This window comes from Salvelinus alpinus, chromosome 17, assembly GCF_045679555.1.
Source record: "Salvelinus alpinus chromosome 17, SLU_Salpinus.1, whole genome shotgun sequence".
In the NCBI taxonomy this organism is placed as follows: Eukaryota; Metazoa; Chordata; class Actinopteri; order Salmoniformes; family Salmonidae; genus Salvelinus; species Salvelinus alpinus.
The window spans coordinates 670,970-690,354 of NC_092102.1; the positions used below are offsets into that span (position 1 = coordinate 670,970).

At 41.7% G+C, this 19,385-nt stretch overlaps 1 protein-coding gene across 2 annotated transcripts in view; it reads right to left on the minus strand.

Annotated features, from left to right (window-relative positions):
- Nucleotides 1–5,069: 5,069 nt before the first annotated feature.
- LOC139541918 (rab11 family-interacting protein 3-like) overlaps nt 5,070–19,385 on the minus strand; it is a 100,931-nt gene continuing 86,615 nt past the window's right edge. For both annotated transcript variants that reach the window (XM_071346815.1, XM_071346814.1), the window contains 2 exons: nt 13,147–13,443; nt 5,070–10,097 (listed from right to left, as the gene is read on the minus strand). In XM_071346815.1, the coding sequence (XP_071202916.1) occupies nt 9,981–10,097; nt 13,147–13,443 (414 nt within the window). In that variant the 3' untranslated portion in view covers nt 5,070–9,980. The remainder of the gene's footprint in view (nt 10,098–13,146; nt 13,444–19,385) is intronic.

Below are 19,385 nucleotides of genomic sequence, written 5' to 3' on the forward strand. Positions count from 1 at the left end.
TCCGTACTGAATAAAATTACGCAATGTGTATCAAGAAAAGTTCCGTGTGAGGACTTTTGAGTTACATTCAACAGGGCAACATGTTTGTAACAAGTCAGACTTTTTATTGCGACTTTTCTTTTATTCTGAGTGAACCTGAATTGAAAACATGCATACACATACCAGTGTAAGTAAAATCAATATTCGACATCGAGGTAGGCGGCTACTTTCCACAATATAAAAATGAAATTATAATATTGTACTGGTCATATAAAACTCAATATTGTACTAAATATGTTTTATTGTACAAGCCTCTCCTAGCCCTATCAGATGAAGTGGTCAAATTGGCCAAGAGGAATATGACTGCTGTACAGCTGTGCTAGGAATGATCCGTCACTCCAGTATCTCTCCTCCTCAGAACTGTTGAATGATGCCAGAATATCCTCCATCTCCTCCTTCCAAAGCACATCCATCCTCGGGTTCATTTCCATGAACCGTTGGGCTGTTAACCGCACACTGCCCAAGCCTATCCCAACCACAGGGACCACTGGTATACCTGACACCATCATGGCTACCATCAGAGGACACACAGGCCCTATTTGTTCCAACACCCGCTTGTCATAGGTGGGGGTTTGTGGTACCTTTATCGGTGGTGGCAACCATGGAGCCCCCTGATACTGCATGGTATGGTAGTGATCTCCGTGGGAGAGGGGATAATTGTAGACGTTTCCATACTGTTGCTCAGTATGAGAGGATGGTGTATAGCCAGTATAGCTAGGACTTTGCTGTTCCCAGGGGGCAGAGGCTGGTGGTGGGCTCTGGTAGTACATGTCCATAGCCAGCAGGTGGGTATGATGGGTTGGAGATGAAGGGCTCCAGTATTGATAAGGTTGAGAGTGGAAAAAGGCAGGGACCTTGCTGGGGATGTTCTGGGGATGGACAAGGTCTCCATGGGACAGCGGAGTTGGGGATAGAGGGGGAAAGGCTTCCTCTGCATAGAATGGGCGACACAAGAGAGAGCTATGTCAAACTATTGTATTAGACAGTTGTTTTTCATCCAAAACATAGACATATAATATTAATTACCTGAAGATTATACTGGGCACATGTTTGAATGCCTGCACAATTTACAAAGAAACTTACCATTTGAGTTCTCCCTTGTCACATAGAGGGACATTCTTTTATTAATTTGGTAAAATAAAACACTGGATTTGCAGCAAAATTATGTGAGAAAATGAATTATTGGTACAATCCTCCAATGAGCAGCAATCCAGGAAATAAAATGGTCTATATCACAAAAACTATTGGTCAAGACACTTCAAAGGATACTGCATTCTTTCTCCATGGAAACCACATCCTTACCATGGTTACGAGATACCATTGTCTTTTTCATTATGTAGGTCTTCATTTTTTAAAATTTGATTAAAACAACAACAATACAAATGGTCGATCCCATCAGTGGGTGCTCTGGTCAGTAGGTGCTCTCGTATGCCTTCATATATGCTGTATCTACAGTCATGGCCAAACGTTTTGAGAATGACACAAATTTTAATTTCCACAAAGTTTGCTGCTTCAGTGTCTTTAGATATTTTTGTCAGATGTTACTATGGAATACTGAAGTATAATTACAAGCATTTCATAAGTGTCAAATACCTTTATTGACAATTACATGAAGTTGATGCAAAGAGTCAATATTTGCAGTGTTGAGCCTTCTTTTTCAAGAACTCTGCAATCTGCCCTGGCATGCTGTCAATTAACTTCTGGGCCACATCCTGACTGATGGCAGCCCATTCTTGCATAATCAATGCTTGGAGTTTGTCAGAATTTGTGGGTTTTTGTTTGTCCACCCGCCTCTTGAGGATTGACCACACGTTCTAAATGGGATTACGGTCTGGGGAGTTTCCTGGCTATGGACCCAAAATATCGATGTTTTGTTCCCCGAGCCACTTAGTTATCACTTTTGCCTTATGGCAAGGTGCTCCATCATGCTGGAAAAGGCATTGTTCGTCACCAAACTGTTCCTGGATGGTTGGGAGAAGTTGCTCTCGGAGGATGTTGGTACCATTCTTTATTCATGGCTGTGTTCTTAGGCAAAACTGTGAGTGAGCCCACTCCCTTTGGTTAAGAAGCAACCCCACACATGAATGGTCTCAGGATGCTTTACTCTTGGCATCCCACATGACTGATGGTATGCTCACCTTTTCTTCTCCAGACAAGCTTTTTTTCCGGATGCCCAAACAATTGGAAAGGGAATTCATCAGAGACAATGACATTACCCCAGTCCTCAGCAGTCCAATCCCTGTACCCTTTGCAGAATATCAGTCTGTCACTGATGTTTTTCCTGGAGAGAAGTGGCTTCTGGACACTAGGCCATCCTCCAAAATTCTTCACCTAACTGTGCATGCAGATGCACTCACACCTGCCTGCTGCCATTCCTGAGCAAGCTCTGTACTGGTGGTGCCCCGATCCCGCAGCTGAATCAACTTTAGGAGACGGTTCTGGCGCTTGTTGGACTTTCTTGGGCGCCCTGAAGCCTTCTTCACAACAATTGAACCGCTCTCCTTGAAGTTCTTGATGATCCAATAAATGGTTGATTTAGATGCAATCTTAATGGCAGCAATATCCTTGCCTGTAAAGCTCTTTTTGTGCAAAGCATTGATGATGGCACGTTTCCTTGCAGGTACCCATGATTGATAGAGGAAGCACAATGATTCCAAGTACCTCCCTCCTTTTGAAGCTTCCAGTCTGTTATTCGAAATTCAATCAGCATGACAGAGTGATCTCCAGCCTTGTCCTCGTCAACACTCACACCTGTGTTAACGAGAGAATCACTGACATGATGTCAGCTGGTCCTTTTGTGGCAGGGCTGAAATGCAGTGGAAATGTTTTTGGGGGATTCAGTTAATTTGCATGGCAAAGAGGGACTTTGCAATTAATTGCAATTCATATGATCACTATTCATAACCTTCTGGAGTATATGCAAATTGCCATCATACAAACTGAGGCAGCAGACTTTGTGAAAATTAATATTTGTGTCATTCTCAACTTTTGGCCACGACTGTAGTAAATGGAAATGTGATGAGCAATATTATACTAAATATCAAGATCATCAAACAAAATATCATTTTATTATTTGATTTATTTTCTTACTTCACTATTTTCTTTGACCTTTTTACAATTACTTGAAATTATAATTCCCCAATAACAATAAGCAGGGGCGCAACTTTGATTTTAGAAGAGGGTGGGACATAATATATAATATATATTTTTTATCCAGTCAGATAAACACTCCACACAGACTACCCGAATCATGGCCCTAAAGCACACTTGTCTCTTTTTGTATCACATTTCAATTTTAAAACAGGGCGGCCCCCCTACAGTGAAAGTTGCGCCCCTGATAATAAGGATTGCATCTTTCAGGGGATATTCAATGAAAAATATACAGCAGTAAACAATAGTTATCATAATTTACACATTATCCTTCAGAGTAAGAATAAACTTCAGTTGTACAATTTTTGTTTCTACAATATTCTATTTTTATAATTTAACAAACTGACAGTCACATATGGTCAGTGCTTTTCCAGGGCTCATCATCAGGTTAGTAATAGGCAAAAGTATGAATGACAGAGGCACAGTGTTAAGACTATCAGGCCAGATCTTCAGGGCTTAACAATGACAATTGGGCTTAGCGATGACAATTAATAACTTTTTTTGTTTATGTTTTCAAATTACAGTGAAGGAGTGTGTGAGCTGATAGTTAAAATGGTCAGAAGTAAAACCTAATTCTTTTGTTAGTTTGAACATTTAAGTGTTAAAAAAAATTGGAACTTGTTTAAAGTGCATAAGAGAATCCTATTGAATCAAGTTTAACCACGTAAAACAGAATGCCTGGACAGGACTCCGTCTAATCAGTCACCTAGCAATTATGCAAAGTCTCACAACTAGCTGTCTGAACTAGACAGTCTGAAATAAAGAAGGAAACAAAGAATAATACCAAAAAAATAAGGTAATCCTGCTGCTGTATACAGGTAACATAGGGTACAGTATGTGGGAAGATATGTCTTACGGTTTCCTCCTAGTAATGCACCACTGGCTGCTGGGTACTGTAGTAGTAAATGATTGCCTGAAGCCTCCTGAGCCTCATATCTGCTGGGGAAAGCCATCAATTACACTCAAAGGCAGAATGACTTGAACCAATTAGACAGTTGCATTGGTTTATGATTGACATAACGTGTGGGCTTTATGAGGCCTCACTACCTGTCCCCAGGCAACAGGTGTAGTGCAACTCCACTGACCTCCATATGATATGGATGGGTAAACCTAAAGATCAGTTTAAAAGATTCAGAAAGTGATATACAGAAGAGATCTGTAGTTCTGTACAGTGCCTGTTCTCAGCTGGGGAGATAACAGTGACACATGCCAACTCTGTTAACTACAATGACCTTTAAGAGGTCACTGTCTGCAACGTCAGTATTACAGTGGATCACACTTCAGTTGGGCTGAAGTGGAATGACCACACCATATAAAAATCAATTTTGAATTGATCAGACCAGATTGAAACACATCAGTGTTGCCAATTCAATGGGTGCTCAGTGCAACACTTTTGAAATGTACTGTGTGCTACCTTGATTACAAGACAACAACTTCAATCTAAATATTTCTCTCAATTCAACAATTTCTCCCCATGAGTAGTATTCAACTATTAAATCCATTAAATACCAGAATCCCTTGTGAATCCAGAAATGCCAAAACTATTTACAAACTTTTCCCTAAAAAAACAACTTGTATTAGAGAGAAACAACGGAAAAGAATCATTAACAAAGAGTGTGAAGTAATGTGAAATGTGGAATAAATGTATGAATGTGATTCACAGATGGGAGAAAATTATGTGTACATGCTACATGCTAGAGTGGCATACATAAGACCTACCCATGGGGGAGGATCATATTATTTCTTAGCAGAAGAACAAAAAATAAAATAACATAAAAATACCTAGAATCTACAAGGTTAGAAAAAAACTTTACATGTTCAAGTTATTTACATCCAAGGCCATTTTTCATGGAGTGCTGAAAAGAAGGAGAAGAGCGTGGTGACAGAGCAAGAGTTTTATAGGTGAAAGGTGGAGGAGGCTGCATTTGTCTTTAGTATAGCTGCGTGGTTGATACAGAATGCTACAAGTTGTCTGTAGTTCGAGCAGTTAAGAGACAGCAACAATAATATCCTTCAATATGTCAAGTATCTCAACCGTGTCAGAGAGTGCATTGGTGAATAGGCAGCGGTGATGATGTGTATCAATAGTCTGCCATTTTCATTTCCTCTTGCTTATTTCCAGAAATGTGGTTAAAAGTTCAAGAGATTCAGATTGGGGCTTAGTCAACCGAGGCTCTTACAGTAAAGAAGAGAGTTTTGTCCGTTTGTTGACGTCCGTTTGTGGTGTCTGTCCATCGCTCCCCACTGTTCTTCACAACGTTATTGCTTCATCGAAGTGTTAAACATTTTCTGCTCCTTTAAATCAAAAAGCTGCGGGAGAGTTACAAGATCTAACCTCTGACTCTCCGTTAGCCACAAGCAACAAGTCCGTTTTCAAATAATTTTAGCATTCTTAAGTAATTCATGTGGTCTTAAAGCAAAAGATATCTTCAAATTCCGATTACATTCCTTAACAATAAACTTTTTACATTTTGTTTAACAAACAATACTTTTTGTCTTAATCAAAAAATGAGTGCAAAAGTACAACCGATTCCATTCCTTCAATAAGACATGTCAAATATATTCAGCTTTTTTATCAACATTTCATGGAAAGTAAGTCACTCATTATGGGTAACAAGCAGACCAGACATGTACTTCCCAATTGATAAGATGGCTCCCTTTTTGCTTTCACTCAGCTTGATTCCACTAAGGATCAGTTGGGTCAGTCACATGCCAAAGAACTACACTTCCCAGTGCACTCAGCTCAAATACAAAAATATAAACTAGTCAGAGCAACATTTTCTATCAATTTGATTTAGTGTCCAAGTTACACCATCCGATTCTTTCAAGTCAGTATGAGCATCATTTAGTACAGTATCTATATCAGTATTTGTCTGTTTTTAACTACCCCAAAGTTACATTAGAGGGAGTGATGTGATGGGATAGTGTTCTCTTATTGGAGTATTTAGCCCACCTGACCCCCTAGAACTCTGTTTCATTGTAAAACAGAGTTAAGGCCTCCCTTACCTGGGTTGCCTTAACTCACACTGAGAAGAAAATCCAAGTCAAATCAGGATAAACACGGTTAATGTAGTAGGCGGCACCACAAGACTGTATTCAAGAAAGCAGGCAGGGTCGACTTAATCTGACCTCGTCTCCTGACCAGTGCTTCATACAGTTTAAATGTGGTTTCAACACGGTTCAGTCTAATACAGGAGAACGCTCTCAAACGTCCCATGAGTTCATTAATCTCACGGTGAAAGATGGTATCGGCTGATATGTAGTTTAAGGACAATACGTTTTAGAATCATGTTAGCATTGAGGCTCATAAGATTTAATTGCCTAAAATATGTTTAAGGGGACAGCAACAAGTTAACTAGCTCTTCCATGCAGTCCAACTATCGAAAGAGTTCCCGCATAGAAAACACATTCGCACAGACAAGGGAAACTCAGGTCCTCAGAACCAAAGCCTACTGTATTCAGGGGGAACAGACAAGCACACAAAGCAAAGCTCAAATACCAGGGATGTTAAACCACGTACCTTATTTTCTCAGATAACAGCCACAAACAGTGACAAAATTTTTTTTTCATTAAAATCTTCTTTAAGGGTAATCGGAGTGTTTTTTCCCACCTAAAATAGCTATACATATACAGTACATATATATACAGTTGAAGTCGGAAGTTTACACACACTTAGGTTGGAGTCATTAAAACACTCATTTTTCAACCACTCCACAAATTTCTTGTTAAAAAACTATAGTTTTGGCAAGTCGGTTAGTAATTGTAAAGTAATTGTTCCAACAATTGTTTACAGACAGATAATTTCACTTATAATTCACTGTATCACAATTCCAGTGGGTCAGAAGTTTACATACACTAAGTTGACTGTGCCTTTAAACAGCTTGGAAAATTCCAGAAAATGATGCCATGGCTTTAGAAGCTTCTGATAGGCTAATTGACATCATTTGAATAAATTGGAGGTGTACCTGTGCATGTATTTCAAGGACTACCTTCAAACTCAGTGCCTCTTTGCTTGACATCATGGGAAAATCAAAAGAAATCAGCCAAGACCTCAGAAAAAAAATTGTAGCCCTCCACAAGTCTGGTTCATCTTTATGAGCAATTTCCAAATGCCTGAAGGTACCACGTTCATCTGTACAAACAATAGTACGCAAGTATAAACATCATGGGACCACACAGCCGTCACACCGCTCAGGAAAGAGATGCGTTCTGTCTCCTAGAGATGAACGTACTCGTGCGAAAAGTGCAAATCAATCCCAGAACAACATCAAAGGACCTTGTGAAGATGCTGGAGGAAACAGGTACAAAAGTATCTATATCCACAGTAAAATGAGTCCTATATCGACATAACCTGAAATGCTGCTCAGCAAGGAAGAAGCCACTGCTCCAAAACCACAATTGCAACTGCACATGGGGACAAAGATCATACTTTTTGGAGAAATGTCCTCTAGTCTGATGAAACAAAAATATAACTGTTTGGCCATAATGACCATAGTTATGTTTGGAGGAAAAAAGGGGAGGCTTGCAAGCCGAAGAACACCATCCCAACCATGAAGCATGGTTGTGGCAGGGTGGCAGCATCATGTTATGGGGGTGCTTTGCTGCAGGAGGGACTGGTGCACTTCACAAAATAGATGGCATCATGAGGGGAAATTATGTGGATATATTGAAGCAACATCTCAAGGCATCAGTCAGGAAGTTAAAGCTTTCAAATGGGTCTTCCAAATGGACATTGACCCCAAGCATACTTCCAAAGTTGTGGCAAAATGGCTTAAGGAAAACAAAGTCAAGGTATTGGAGTGGCCATCACAAAGCCCTGACCTCAATCATATAGAAAATGTACCCAACTTATTGTGGGAAGCTTGTGGAAGGCTACCCGAAACGTTTGACCCAAGTTAAACAATTTAAATGCAATGCTATCAAATACTAATTGAGTGTATGTAAACTTCTGACCCACTGGGAATGTGATGAAAGAAATAAAAGCTGAAATAAATAATTCTTTCTACTATTATTCTGACATTTCACATTCTGAAACAAAGTGGTGATCCTAACTGACCTAAGATAGGGAATTTATACTAGAATTAAATGTCAGGAATGATAAAAAAACTGAGTTTAAATGTATTGGCTAAGGTGTATGTAAACTTCCGACTCCAACTGTGTGTATATATATATATATATATATACACAGTACAAGTCAAAAGTTTGGACACACCTTCTCATTCCAGTTTTTTTTCTTTATTTTTCCTACTTTCTACTTCCTGGAAAAATAGTGCAGCCATGAACACAATGAAATAACACATATGGAATCATGTAATAACCCCAAAAAAGTGTTAAAGAAATCAAAATAGATTTGAGATTCTTCAAAGTAGCCACCCTTTGCCTTTGCTATGCATACTCTTGGCATTCTCTCAACCAGCTTCATGAGGTAGTCACCTGGAATGCATTTCAATTAACAGGTGTGCCATGTTAAAAGTTAATTTGTGGAATTGATTTCCTTCTGAATGCGTTTGAGCCAATCAGTTGTGTTGTGACAAGGTAGGGGTAGCATACAGAAGATAGCCCTATTTGGCAAAATACCAAGTCTATATTATGGCAAGAAGAAGAGCTCAAGAACAGCTCAAATAAGCAAAGAAAAATGACAGTCCATCATTACTTTAGGACATGAAGGTCAGTCAATCCGGGACATCTGAAGAACTCTGAAAGTTTCTTCAAGTGCAGTCGCAAAAACCTTTACGGGCTATGATGTAACTGGCTTTTTTTATTTAACCTTTATTTAACTAGGCAAGTCAGTTAAGAACAAATTCTTATTTTACAATGAAGGCCTACCCCGGCCAAACCCTCCCCTTACCGGACAACGCTGGGCCAATTGTACACCGCCCTATGGGACCCCTGGGATCGAACCAGGGTCTGTAGTGACGCCTCTAGCACTGAGATGCAGTGCCTTAGACCGCTGTGCCACTCGGGAAATTAGACCGGTGGAAATCTGTCATTTGGTCTGATGAGTCCAAATTGGAGATTTTTAGTTCCAACGGCTGTGTCTTTGTGAGATGCAGAGTAAGTGAACGGATGATCTCCACATATGTGGTTCCCACCGTGAAGCATGGAGGAGGAGGTTTGATGGTGTGGGGGTGCTTCGCTGGAGACAGTCAGTGATTTATTTAGAATTCAAGGCACACTTAACCAGCATGGCTACCACAGCATTGTCCAGCGATACGCCATCCCATCTGGTTTGCGCTTAGTGGGACTATCATTTGTTTTTCAACAGGACAATAACCCAACACACCTCCAGGCTGTGTAAGGGCTATTTGAGAAAGAAGGAGAGTGATGGAGTGCTGCATCAGATGCATCAACAATCACACAACCTCAAACCAATTGAGATGGCTTGGGATGAGTTGGACCGCAGAGTGAAGGAAAAGCAGCCAACAAGTGCTCAGCATATGCGGGTACTCCTTCAACACTGTTGGAAAAGCATTCCTCATGAAGGTGGTTGAGAGAATGCCAAGAGTGTGCACAGTTTTCATCAAGGCAAAAGGTGTCTACTTAGAATCTAAAATCAAAAATATATTTTGATTTGTTTAACACTTTATTACATACGACATGATTCCATTTGTGTTACTTCATAGTTTTGAAAAACCCTTGAATGAGTAGGTGTGTCCAAACTTTTGACTGGTACTGTATATTTGTGGTCAGTCCCAGCAGTCAGTCTTTAAGTGTTTAGCCAGTCTCTCCCAGTATGGCCGTCCAGTGAGGCGGAGAGACCGCCAGGCTGCCCTGTTCCAAAATGGCCGTCTCTAGTGCTTGACCTCAAGCATGGAGGGGTTGGACTCCATGATGGCCACAATGATGCGGTCGATGTAGTCCTGTAGTCGGAAGTTGACGTCCTCCTGCTTGCGGATGGCTTCCATCAACTGCAAACAACAAAACAGATGAAATGTTTAGAAGGATAGTAACTTATATGAACTTTTCATTTGCATTGAACAATTATTTAAGAAGTTACAAAAAGGGACACAACAAGATATGCAATACAGATTTCAGCAATCTGCATTTAAGATTCAGAATTTTGATGGGGGATGCATCATGGGCACCAAAGTTGCAAGAAATGTATTTTATTCCACCTTTATTCATCCAAATTAGTCTTACTGAGATAAAAATGGACATGGAAATACAGTATATTTATGGCCTGTATATCAATGCGGCAGGTAGCCTAGTGGTTAGAACATTGGACTATTAACCAAAAGGTTGCAAGATCAAATCTCCGAGCTGACAAGGTAAAAATCTGTCTTTCTGCCCCTGAACAAGGTAGTTAACCCACTGTTCCTAGGCCGCCATTGAAAATAAGAAATTGTTCTTAACTGACTTGCCTAGTTAAAAAAGGTTGAAAAAAAAAAAAATGCGAAGCCTTCTCTGTATATCTAGTGCCTTCAGAAAGTATTCACACCGCTTGCCTTTTCCCACATTTAGTTTAGTTACAAAGTAGGAATAAAATGGATTTAATTGTCATTTGGTGTCAACAATCTACACAAAATACTCTAATGTCAAAGTGGAAGAAAAATGATAACATTTGTAAAAAACGTAAGAAAAATAAAACACTAATACATCTTGATTAGATAGGTATTCAACCCTTAGTCAATACAACTGTGAGTCTTTCTTGGTAAGTCTCTAAGAGCTTTCCACACCCGTTATTCTTTTCAACATTTTTCAATGTCTGTCAATTTGGTTATTTATCATTGCTAGCAGATTTAAGTCAAAACAGTAACTCGGCCACTCAGGAACATTCACGGCTTTATTGGTAAGCAACTCCAGTGTACATTTAGCCTTGTGTTTTAGGTTATTGTCCTGCAGAAAGGTGGATTAATCTTCAGATGTCTGGTGTAAAGCGCACAGAAACAGGTTTTCCTCTAGGATTTTGCCTCTGCTTAGCTCCATTAAGTTAATTTTTTTATCCTGAAAAACTCCCCAGTCCTTAACGATCACTTGGCTCTGTCATATCCTCACATGGTCTCTCCTATCATTGCTATGCAGACGACACACAATTAATCTTCTCCTTTCCCCCCTCTGATAACCAGGTGGTGAATCGCATCTCTGCATGTCTGGCAGACATATCAGTGTGGATGACGGATCACCACCTCAAGCTGAACCTCGGCAAGACGGAGCTGCTCTTCCTCCCGGGGAAGGACTGCCCGTTCCATGATCTCGCCATCACGGTTGACAACTCCATTGTGTCCTCCTCCCAGAGTGCTAAGAACCTTGGCGTGATCCTGGACAACACCCTGTCGTTCTCAACTAACATCAAGGCGGTGACCCGTTCCTGTAGGTTCATGCTCTACAACATTCGCAGAGTACGACCCTGCCTCACGCAGGAAGCGGCGCAGGTCCTAATCCAGGCACTTGTCATCTCCCGTCTGGATTACTGCAACTCGCTGTTGGCTGGGCTCCCTGCCTGTGCCATTAAACCCCTACAACTCATCCAGAACGCCGCAGCCCGTCTGGTGTTCAACTTTCCCAAGTTCTCTCACGTCACCCCGCTCCTCCGCTCTCTCCACTGGCTTCCAGTTGAAGCTCGCATCCGCTACAAGACCATGGTGCTTGCCTACGGAGCTGTGAGGGGAACGGCACCTCCGTACCTTCAGGCTCTGATCAGGCCCTACACCCAAACAAGGGCACTGCGTTCATCCACCTCTGGCCTGCTCGCCTCCCTACCTCTGAGGAAGTACAGTTCCCGCTCAGCCCAGTCAAAACTGTTCGCTGCTCTGGCACCCCAATGGTGGAACAAACTCCCTCACGACGCCAGGTCAGCGGAGTCAATCACCACCTTCCGGAGACACCTGAAACCCCACCTCTTTAAGGAATACCTAGGATAGGATAAAGTAATCCTTCTAACCCCCCCCCCCCCCCTTAAAAGAGTTAGATGCACTATTGTAAAGTGGTTGTTCCACTGGATATCATAAGGTGAATGCACCAATTTGTAAGTCGCTCTGGATAAGAGCGTCTGCTAATTGACTTAAATGTAATATGTAATGATTACAAGCACACCCATAAGATGACGCAGCCACCACTACGCTTGAAAATATGGAAAGTGGTAGTCAGTAATGTCTTGTGTTGGACACTTTGTATTCTGGATAAAAGTGAATTGCTTGCCACATTATTTGCAATATTACTTCAGTGCCTCGTTGCAAACCGGATGCATGTTTTGGAATATTTGTATTCTGTACAGGCTTCCTTCTTCCCACTCTGTCAATTAGGTTAGTATTGTGGAGTAACTACAATGTTGTTGATCCATCCTCAGTGTTCTCCTATCACAGCCATTGAACTCTGTAACTGTTTTAAAGTCACCACTGGCCTTGTGGTGTTTCCTTCCTGTCCAGCAACTGAGTTAGGAAGGATGCCTGTATCTTTGTAGTGACTGGGTGTATTGATACACCATCCAAAGCGTAATTAATAACTTCACCAAGCACAAACGGATACTCAATGTCTGTTTTTTTTTCTTTTCCATTTACCAAAAGGTGCTTTTCTTTGTGAGCCACGGAAAACCTCCGTGGTCTTTGTGGTTGAATCTGCGTTTAAAATTCAATGCTTGATTTAGGGACCTAACAGGTAATTGTATGTGTGGGGTATACTATTACAGAGTGAGTCCATGCAACTTATTATGTGACTTGTTAAGCATATGTTGTCCTGAACTAATTTAGGCTTGCCATAACAAAGGAGTTGAATACTTATTGGCTCGAGACATTTCAGCTTGTCACTTGCAATACATTTAGAACATTTTTGAAAAACATAATTCCATGTTCACATTATGGGGTATTGTGTGCAGGCCAGTGACAAAAAAATATAGAAATGTTATCAATTTTAAATTCAGGCTATAACACAATACAATTTTGAAAAAGTCAAGGGGTGTGAATACTTTTTGAAGGCACTGTATATGTGTATCTGCTGTCTACTATCTATATTGTGACTCACCTCTCCCCGGGACACAGAGTTGATCTCGGCCGCCAGTGACTCGGAGAAGGAGGCCGTCATCAGGTTCTTGGCTCCCTGGATGCTCAGGTTGATGATCTGGCAGTTTAGCTCGTCGTTCTGCTCCTTCAGACTGCGGTTGTCTTGCTTGAGGCGTCGGATCTCCTGCTCCAGCTCGGCCTCACGGGTGCGGCTCTGGTACTCTTGCAGCCCAGCACTGGGCGAGAGCCCCCTCCTGGCCTCTGCCTCCAGCTTGTACAGCTGTAGGTGCTCCAGCTGCTTCCGCAGGTCCTCAATCAGCTGGTTGAGGAAGGGGAGAGAGACAGACTGCTGTTAGAGAGAGATACCGCAATAGTCTATTCTGCAAGAGCAACTAGTCACCAACCGTTGGAAGGGTTGGATGAGAAAAAAAACAATAATTGTAGGTATCCTTTTTTACTAGGGCACTCAAACAATTTAAATAAATGTGATTAATCACATGATTTTTTATAGTTAATTGCAATAAATCAAATGTTTTGAATTTGCTCAAATTTGGCCCTAAAGAAATATTTTTCAATTTAAAAAGCAGTGCATTGAGTTACAGGCATACTATGCTTTGATTGTAAGGGATGGAAACACAAAATAATCTCTATCAGAAACAAAATGCTCCAAATGTTTAAGTAGGCCTATTCTCTGTTATCAATGTTTTTGATGTTTAACATTTTGCATGCACGCGCACAAATTCTGTTAAAGCTTCAGGCATTCTAAATGAGTGTTCTCCCAATTACTGATTGGAGGGTTAACTGTAGTAAAAAAATAGAACTGGCTCACTGGATACAAAGAGCATTTCAACCTGTCCAACAATATTATGAATTCCACAGATGACAATAACAACAGATCAGCCAGAGGAGTATACTACGACTGAAGCTAGATCTACTCAGGGTTTTCTAAAGCTAGCCAGCTTCAGTTAGCTTCACATTCAAGCTCAGGCTTCATCCGTACTACGGCGGTAGATATTGCTTGTCCGCCTGCTGCTAACTCTAGCAGGCTTGTAACTGCGTGCATTGAGATAATGCTGAAACATCAATCAATGGGTGGGTCTGTGCCACATTTGGATTTGTTCCGAAATCAAAATGAAAGAAAAGTTATCTTTCAAATTCAGCAGGCTATGGTGTGAAATAGGCTTGTTGAAGTGCCGTCTTTATTTTATTACTTATCGTTAATGCCGTCTTTGGTGTGCTTATCAATGCACAAGCACCTTTTTTCACATTCCTATCGATAAAATAATTATATTAAGTTATACACAAGTTTTACTGTGCGTGAAGTTTAAAATGTATTCTGACATTACTAAATGTAAAATTCAATAGGTATTTTAACATGACAATTTTTTAACACACAAATAAACATTTTATCAGTCGTCTTCCTCAAATGAAGGGGATGACGAGGGAATCTGATTTAATAGGTTCGCAACTCGCAGTTCAGACACTTCATTCAGAATAAATGGAGTTAGCCTGCGCGGGAGCAGGTTAGTTCTGAAGGATTCGTTGCCATTGAAATGAACCTGTCTAAAAGGTGAGCCACTTTCATGGTACCGGTTATCCCATGTTGAACTGGTTGACCAAAGTTGCCTCGCTAACTACTCAAACCACGTACGTAGTATACGGCTAACATCTGAGTTAATGTAATACAGCTATTAGATCTAGCCTAGGAACAACTTATCCATGTTCTTCAACATGAACTAGCTACAAGTTGCTTCTACTAGAATTGTGATAATTTGCTTAAAGATGCACTATGCAGAAATCGCGCCGGCATTTTCTTTGTTGCAAAAATTTGAATAGTTTTCCTAATTTCAGTTTATGTGACAAAACAAGCAAATATAGTGTACCATTGTGCAACCTAAACTGCTGTCAAATATATTTTCAATAACCAAAAACATTTTATTTGAAGCAGGTGTACAAAACCTAAAACCGAAACTTAAGAACGGGAAGCATACAAATAACAGACATAACAGATCTATCACTTCTTAGAATGGTTTTTAATTAGAATGACAGATCTATAACTCACATTTCTATATGAATTCGGTCGGGTCTCCCAAAAAGTTACATATTGCAGCTTTAAATCTTTGACTGGAGAACTACAACAAAACAGTAGCTAAATGGAATGGATGTCCTGTTCAGATTCAAATCAATGTTGGAAGTTCGAGTTATATAAAGAGGCATTCAGCGATGGCCATTTTAAATATTTGTTTGGTTAGCTACAGTAGCTAGCTAACGTTAGCGTAACCAGGTCTTAATTAGAGCCGCATCCTGTCGGCACCTCTCAGACTTGCCCTTGTGTGTTCCGGCGCCTATGTGCCCGGCTTCGGTACCTCACACGGCATAATTTTTTATACAATTTGTTCATTGTTTGCACTGTAAACATAAAAAACTGATCAGAGTTAAATCAAGTTGCCTCCTGGTTATTTCTCCCGCCTCCCAGAAAAAACAATGTAAAAGCATGGTGATCCTTCTGTGGAATCATCCTAATCTGTCACCGGTCTTCTAGCCATCGTCGATCCACTTTTCATTTTCCATTTGTTTTGTCTTGTTTTTCCATACACCTGGTTTCGATTCCCTCATTTTCTTGTTGTGTATTTAACCCTCTGTTTCCCCCATGTCTTTGTGTGGGATTGTTTATTGTAGTGCTTGTGCACATTCCCCGTGAGCGCACAACGGGTTATTTTTGCTCAAGGTAGTAAGGATCTGCTGTCTCTTTGGCCTCTCCTCCCCACAAGTCATAATAGGGTCTGTCTGGGAAGTTGTTGGCTGCCGTTTTTGCCTTTGACGTTTTAGTTGCCGGTCTGCGGTTCAAGAGCCGTTTCTCTCTCCTTAGGCCGGTGCTGGTTGGCCCTCTCCAGGAGTCTGAGGTGCGGGAGGTTCCTCCGCCCCCTCTGGACATCGAGGGGGCCCAGGCGTACTCCGTTTGCTCTATACTGGATACGAGGCATCGGGCGAGGGGCCTTCAGTGCCTTGTGGAGTGGGAGGGGTACGGTCCGGAGGAGCGGTGCTGGGTTCCGGTAGAGGAAGTGTTGGACCCTTCAATGCTGCGGGAGTTTCACCGTCTCCGTACGGAACGCCCTGCGCCTCGCCCTCCGGGTCGTCCCCGAGGCCGGCGTTGGCGTGCGATCAGGGGGGGGGGGTACTGTCACTACTTCCGCCGAAGTCGGGTGCTCTCCTTGTTCGTGCGGCGCTCGGCGTCGCCGGTCTTCTAGCCATCGTCGATCCACTTTTCATTTTCCATTTGTTTTGTCTTGTTTTTCCACACACCTTGTTTCAATTCCCTCATTTTCTTGTTGTGTATTTAACCCTCTGTTCCCCCCATTGTCTTTGTGTGGGATTGTTTATTGTAGTGCTTATGCACATTCCCCGTGAGCGCACGACGGGTTATTTTTGTGCCCATTAATCTTTTTGTTCTGGATGCCGTTGGTTTTGCTTATTAAATCTCCGGTTATTACCCAGTTCTGCTCTCCTGCGCCTGACTTCTCTGCCGCCAATTACGCACCCCGCTACATAATCCTTCCACATTGATTTCAAACCTGCTCTCTTATTTGTACATATTGGTTATGGGGCGGGCCCAGCGAGGTAAGTAACTGATCTTGAAACAGATCTTGGCAGTGGTGGTCAGCTGGTGAAGAGGTCCCTACGTAATCACGTCACGTAGCCTAGGCTAGTCGTCTCCCTACTGAATTTGAAACTGAGGGAGAGCCAAATCAAAAATGTATAAGAAAAGGCAATCAACTTTGATTAAGTTTTTCAAGTCCAAAAGTCATGAAAAATATGGTGAATCAAACCCGAAACGAGCCAGAGAACTGTCAGTGCCGGATGAGAGGAGTGAGAAGCAAACTGCTCCTGATGGCAATGCCTTAGATAGCAGCGCTGCTTATCCTGCCAGTTCAGCATCACCACTGGCACCTCCACTAGCTAGTAGGTCTATTAATGAGTCAGTGCATCCACCAACGTAGTGCATCCACCAACGTAGTGCCCGGAACAGGTGCAATTTGGACAGAGGCTCAGTTCAAGACCAAGCAAACTTATAAGCCCTGGCTTGTCAAGTAAAATTCAAAGCTTGGCTGCCCAACATGCAAAAAGGTATGGAGTTTGGGCCCGGAATAGACTGGAGGGATGAAACTAGCAAAAGAGTGAGTGAAATGTACAGTAACATCCTCTGCCTCCGAAGTAAAAAAGCAACAAAGAGCCCCGAACATGCCCAAACCAAGGCCCATTTAGCTGCAACACGCATTGTAGACAAGTCTAAAGAGGACACCTTAACACAGGTTGTAGTTAAAGCTCAAAATAAAAACATAGACACTACAGCTAGTCTTTTGAACAGCTTATAAGGAGGCTAAACATCACAGACCCGCTCACGGTTTTGAGCAAGAAATTGACTGTCAGGAGTTAAATTAACTTGAGATGGGGAGAATTCTCCATTCCAATGTTGCTTGCTCCAACATACAGCAACATATTTCATCCGAAATGAAGCAAAAACGATTTGAAAGAATAGTACAGCGCTCTCCCAAAATCAGCCTAATGCTCGATGAGGCTACTAGTTTGAATAAAAGAGTGCCTTCATTGTATATATCAGACTTCAGCTGGCAGATATGGATATACCGGCAAACATTTTTGTTGATCTTGTGGAACTGGAGGATTTATCTGCTGAGGGAATTGTCTGTAATCTGTTATCTGCATTAGAGGGTATAAAGTTTACTGAGGACTTTCTCTCCAAAACCCTCATTGAAATTACGTGTGATGGTGCGTCTGTCATGCAAGAGTGGAGTAGCAACACGGCTCCAGGCCCTCTTCCCTAATTTAACTGTTTGGCACTGTTCGGCACACAGGCTTGAGCTTGCAGTAGGCGATGTGGTAAAAGTGATGGGATCTATCAATCATTTAAAAATACTAAAGGACAAGCTATTTGCGCTTTATAGCATATCCAACAAAAAATTAATGGAGCTGAGGGAGTGCACAGAGTGTTTAGACTTTCAGCTGTGCAACATCGGTAGGATCTTGGACACTAGATGGGTGGCATCCAGTTTTAGAACTGGAGAGTCTGTGTGGAACAATTACCCGGCTCTTCATAAGCATTTCACCACAGCAGCTGAGGATGCTTCCCACGACGGCGTGACCCATCAGAGCTGTAGTGACCTGGCCATGCGCATTTCCTTGCATGCATTTGTTAACAATCTATGCCTTATATGTGATGCACTTCCAGAACTATCAGAATTGTCACTCAAGCTCCAAAAGAGAGACTGCACAATTATTACTGCACACAAGGCAGTCACCAGGGAAGCGAGGGTGTTCAGGGCAATGGCAGAGCAGCCAGCCTGACACGACACACACAACTCAGCCAGAGAGGGATTCAGGAGAACTCTGTCCAATGCGTCAAACTGAATGGTGGAAGACCCAGTGCCTCTCTGCATACCTCCACCATATCAGGGCTACTCTTTCTGAACCTTGTTGGCCCACCCCTGACCAAATTCAACCCAGTCCCCTATATGAGGTCATGGATTGCTAAAGGACACAAATGTGTCACAGACACCAGGAGCAAAACAAGAAATAGGGAGGAGAATACGCACAAGGAAATGGCTGTGTTGTGGGAGGTTTTGGAAAACTAAGGTAGGAACATCTTTTTCCTTTACGAACTTGTTCTGTGAAGTTAATCTGAATATGTGCTTCATATTATCACATAGGCAGGAGGCCTATTTATTATAATATATGTTCTGCTGTAGCTTACATTTATTTATTTGATTTGAAGTATATTCTGATATCAAATCAAATGATTGTGATATGTTTGTTCTACTGCTACATTGATGTCTTGAAAAGTATATGAAATTCGAGTCTTGCAAGCCCCACAGCTGGGTATGTGTGCATATGCATATGGCGGGTGTTCTGCAGTGACGCCTAAATATTATGCTGGACATTCTGCCCTACCAAGCAAAAGAGCAGTAACTGTGCATTTGTTCAAAAAAATGTGTTTACATTTTTTATACATGCTTTATCACGTGGACAAAAATCCTGACTGAGAAAATGGGGGGGGTCATGTTTGCAGTAACTGCAAAAAGTTACAGTGAAACCAAGGAAAAAGGCAGTAACTGCCATCACACACACACGTTAGTTACTGCCTTTTACCTTGGTTTCACTGAGCTTTGGGCTGCAGTGTCTATGGTTGACCATGGTATCATTTATTATTCTTCGCGGATACAAGTATCGAACTATATGACACTGACA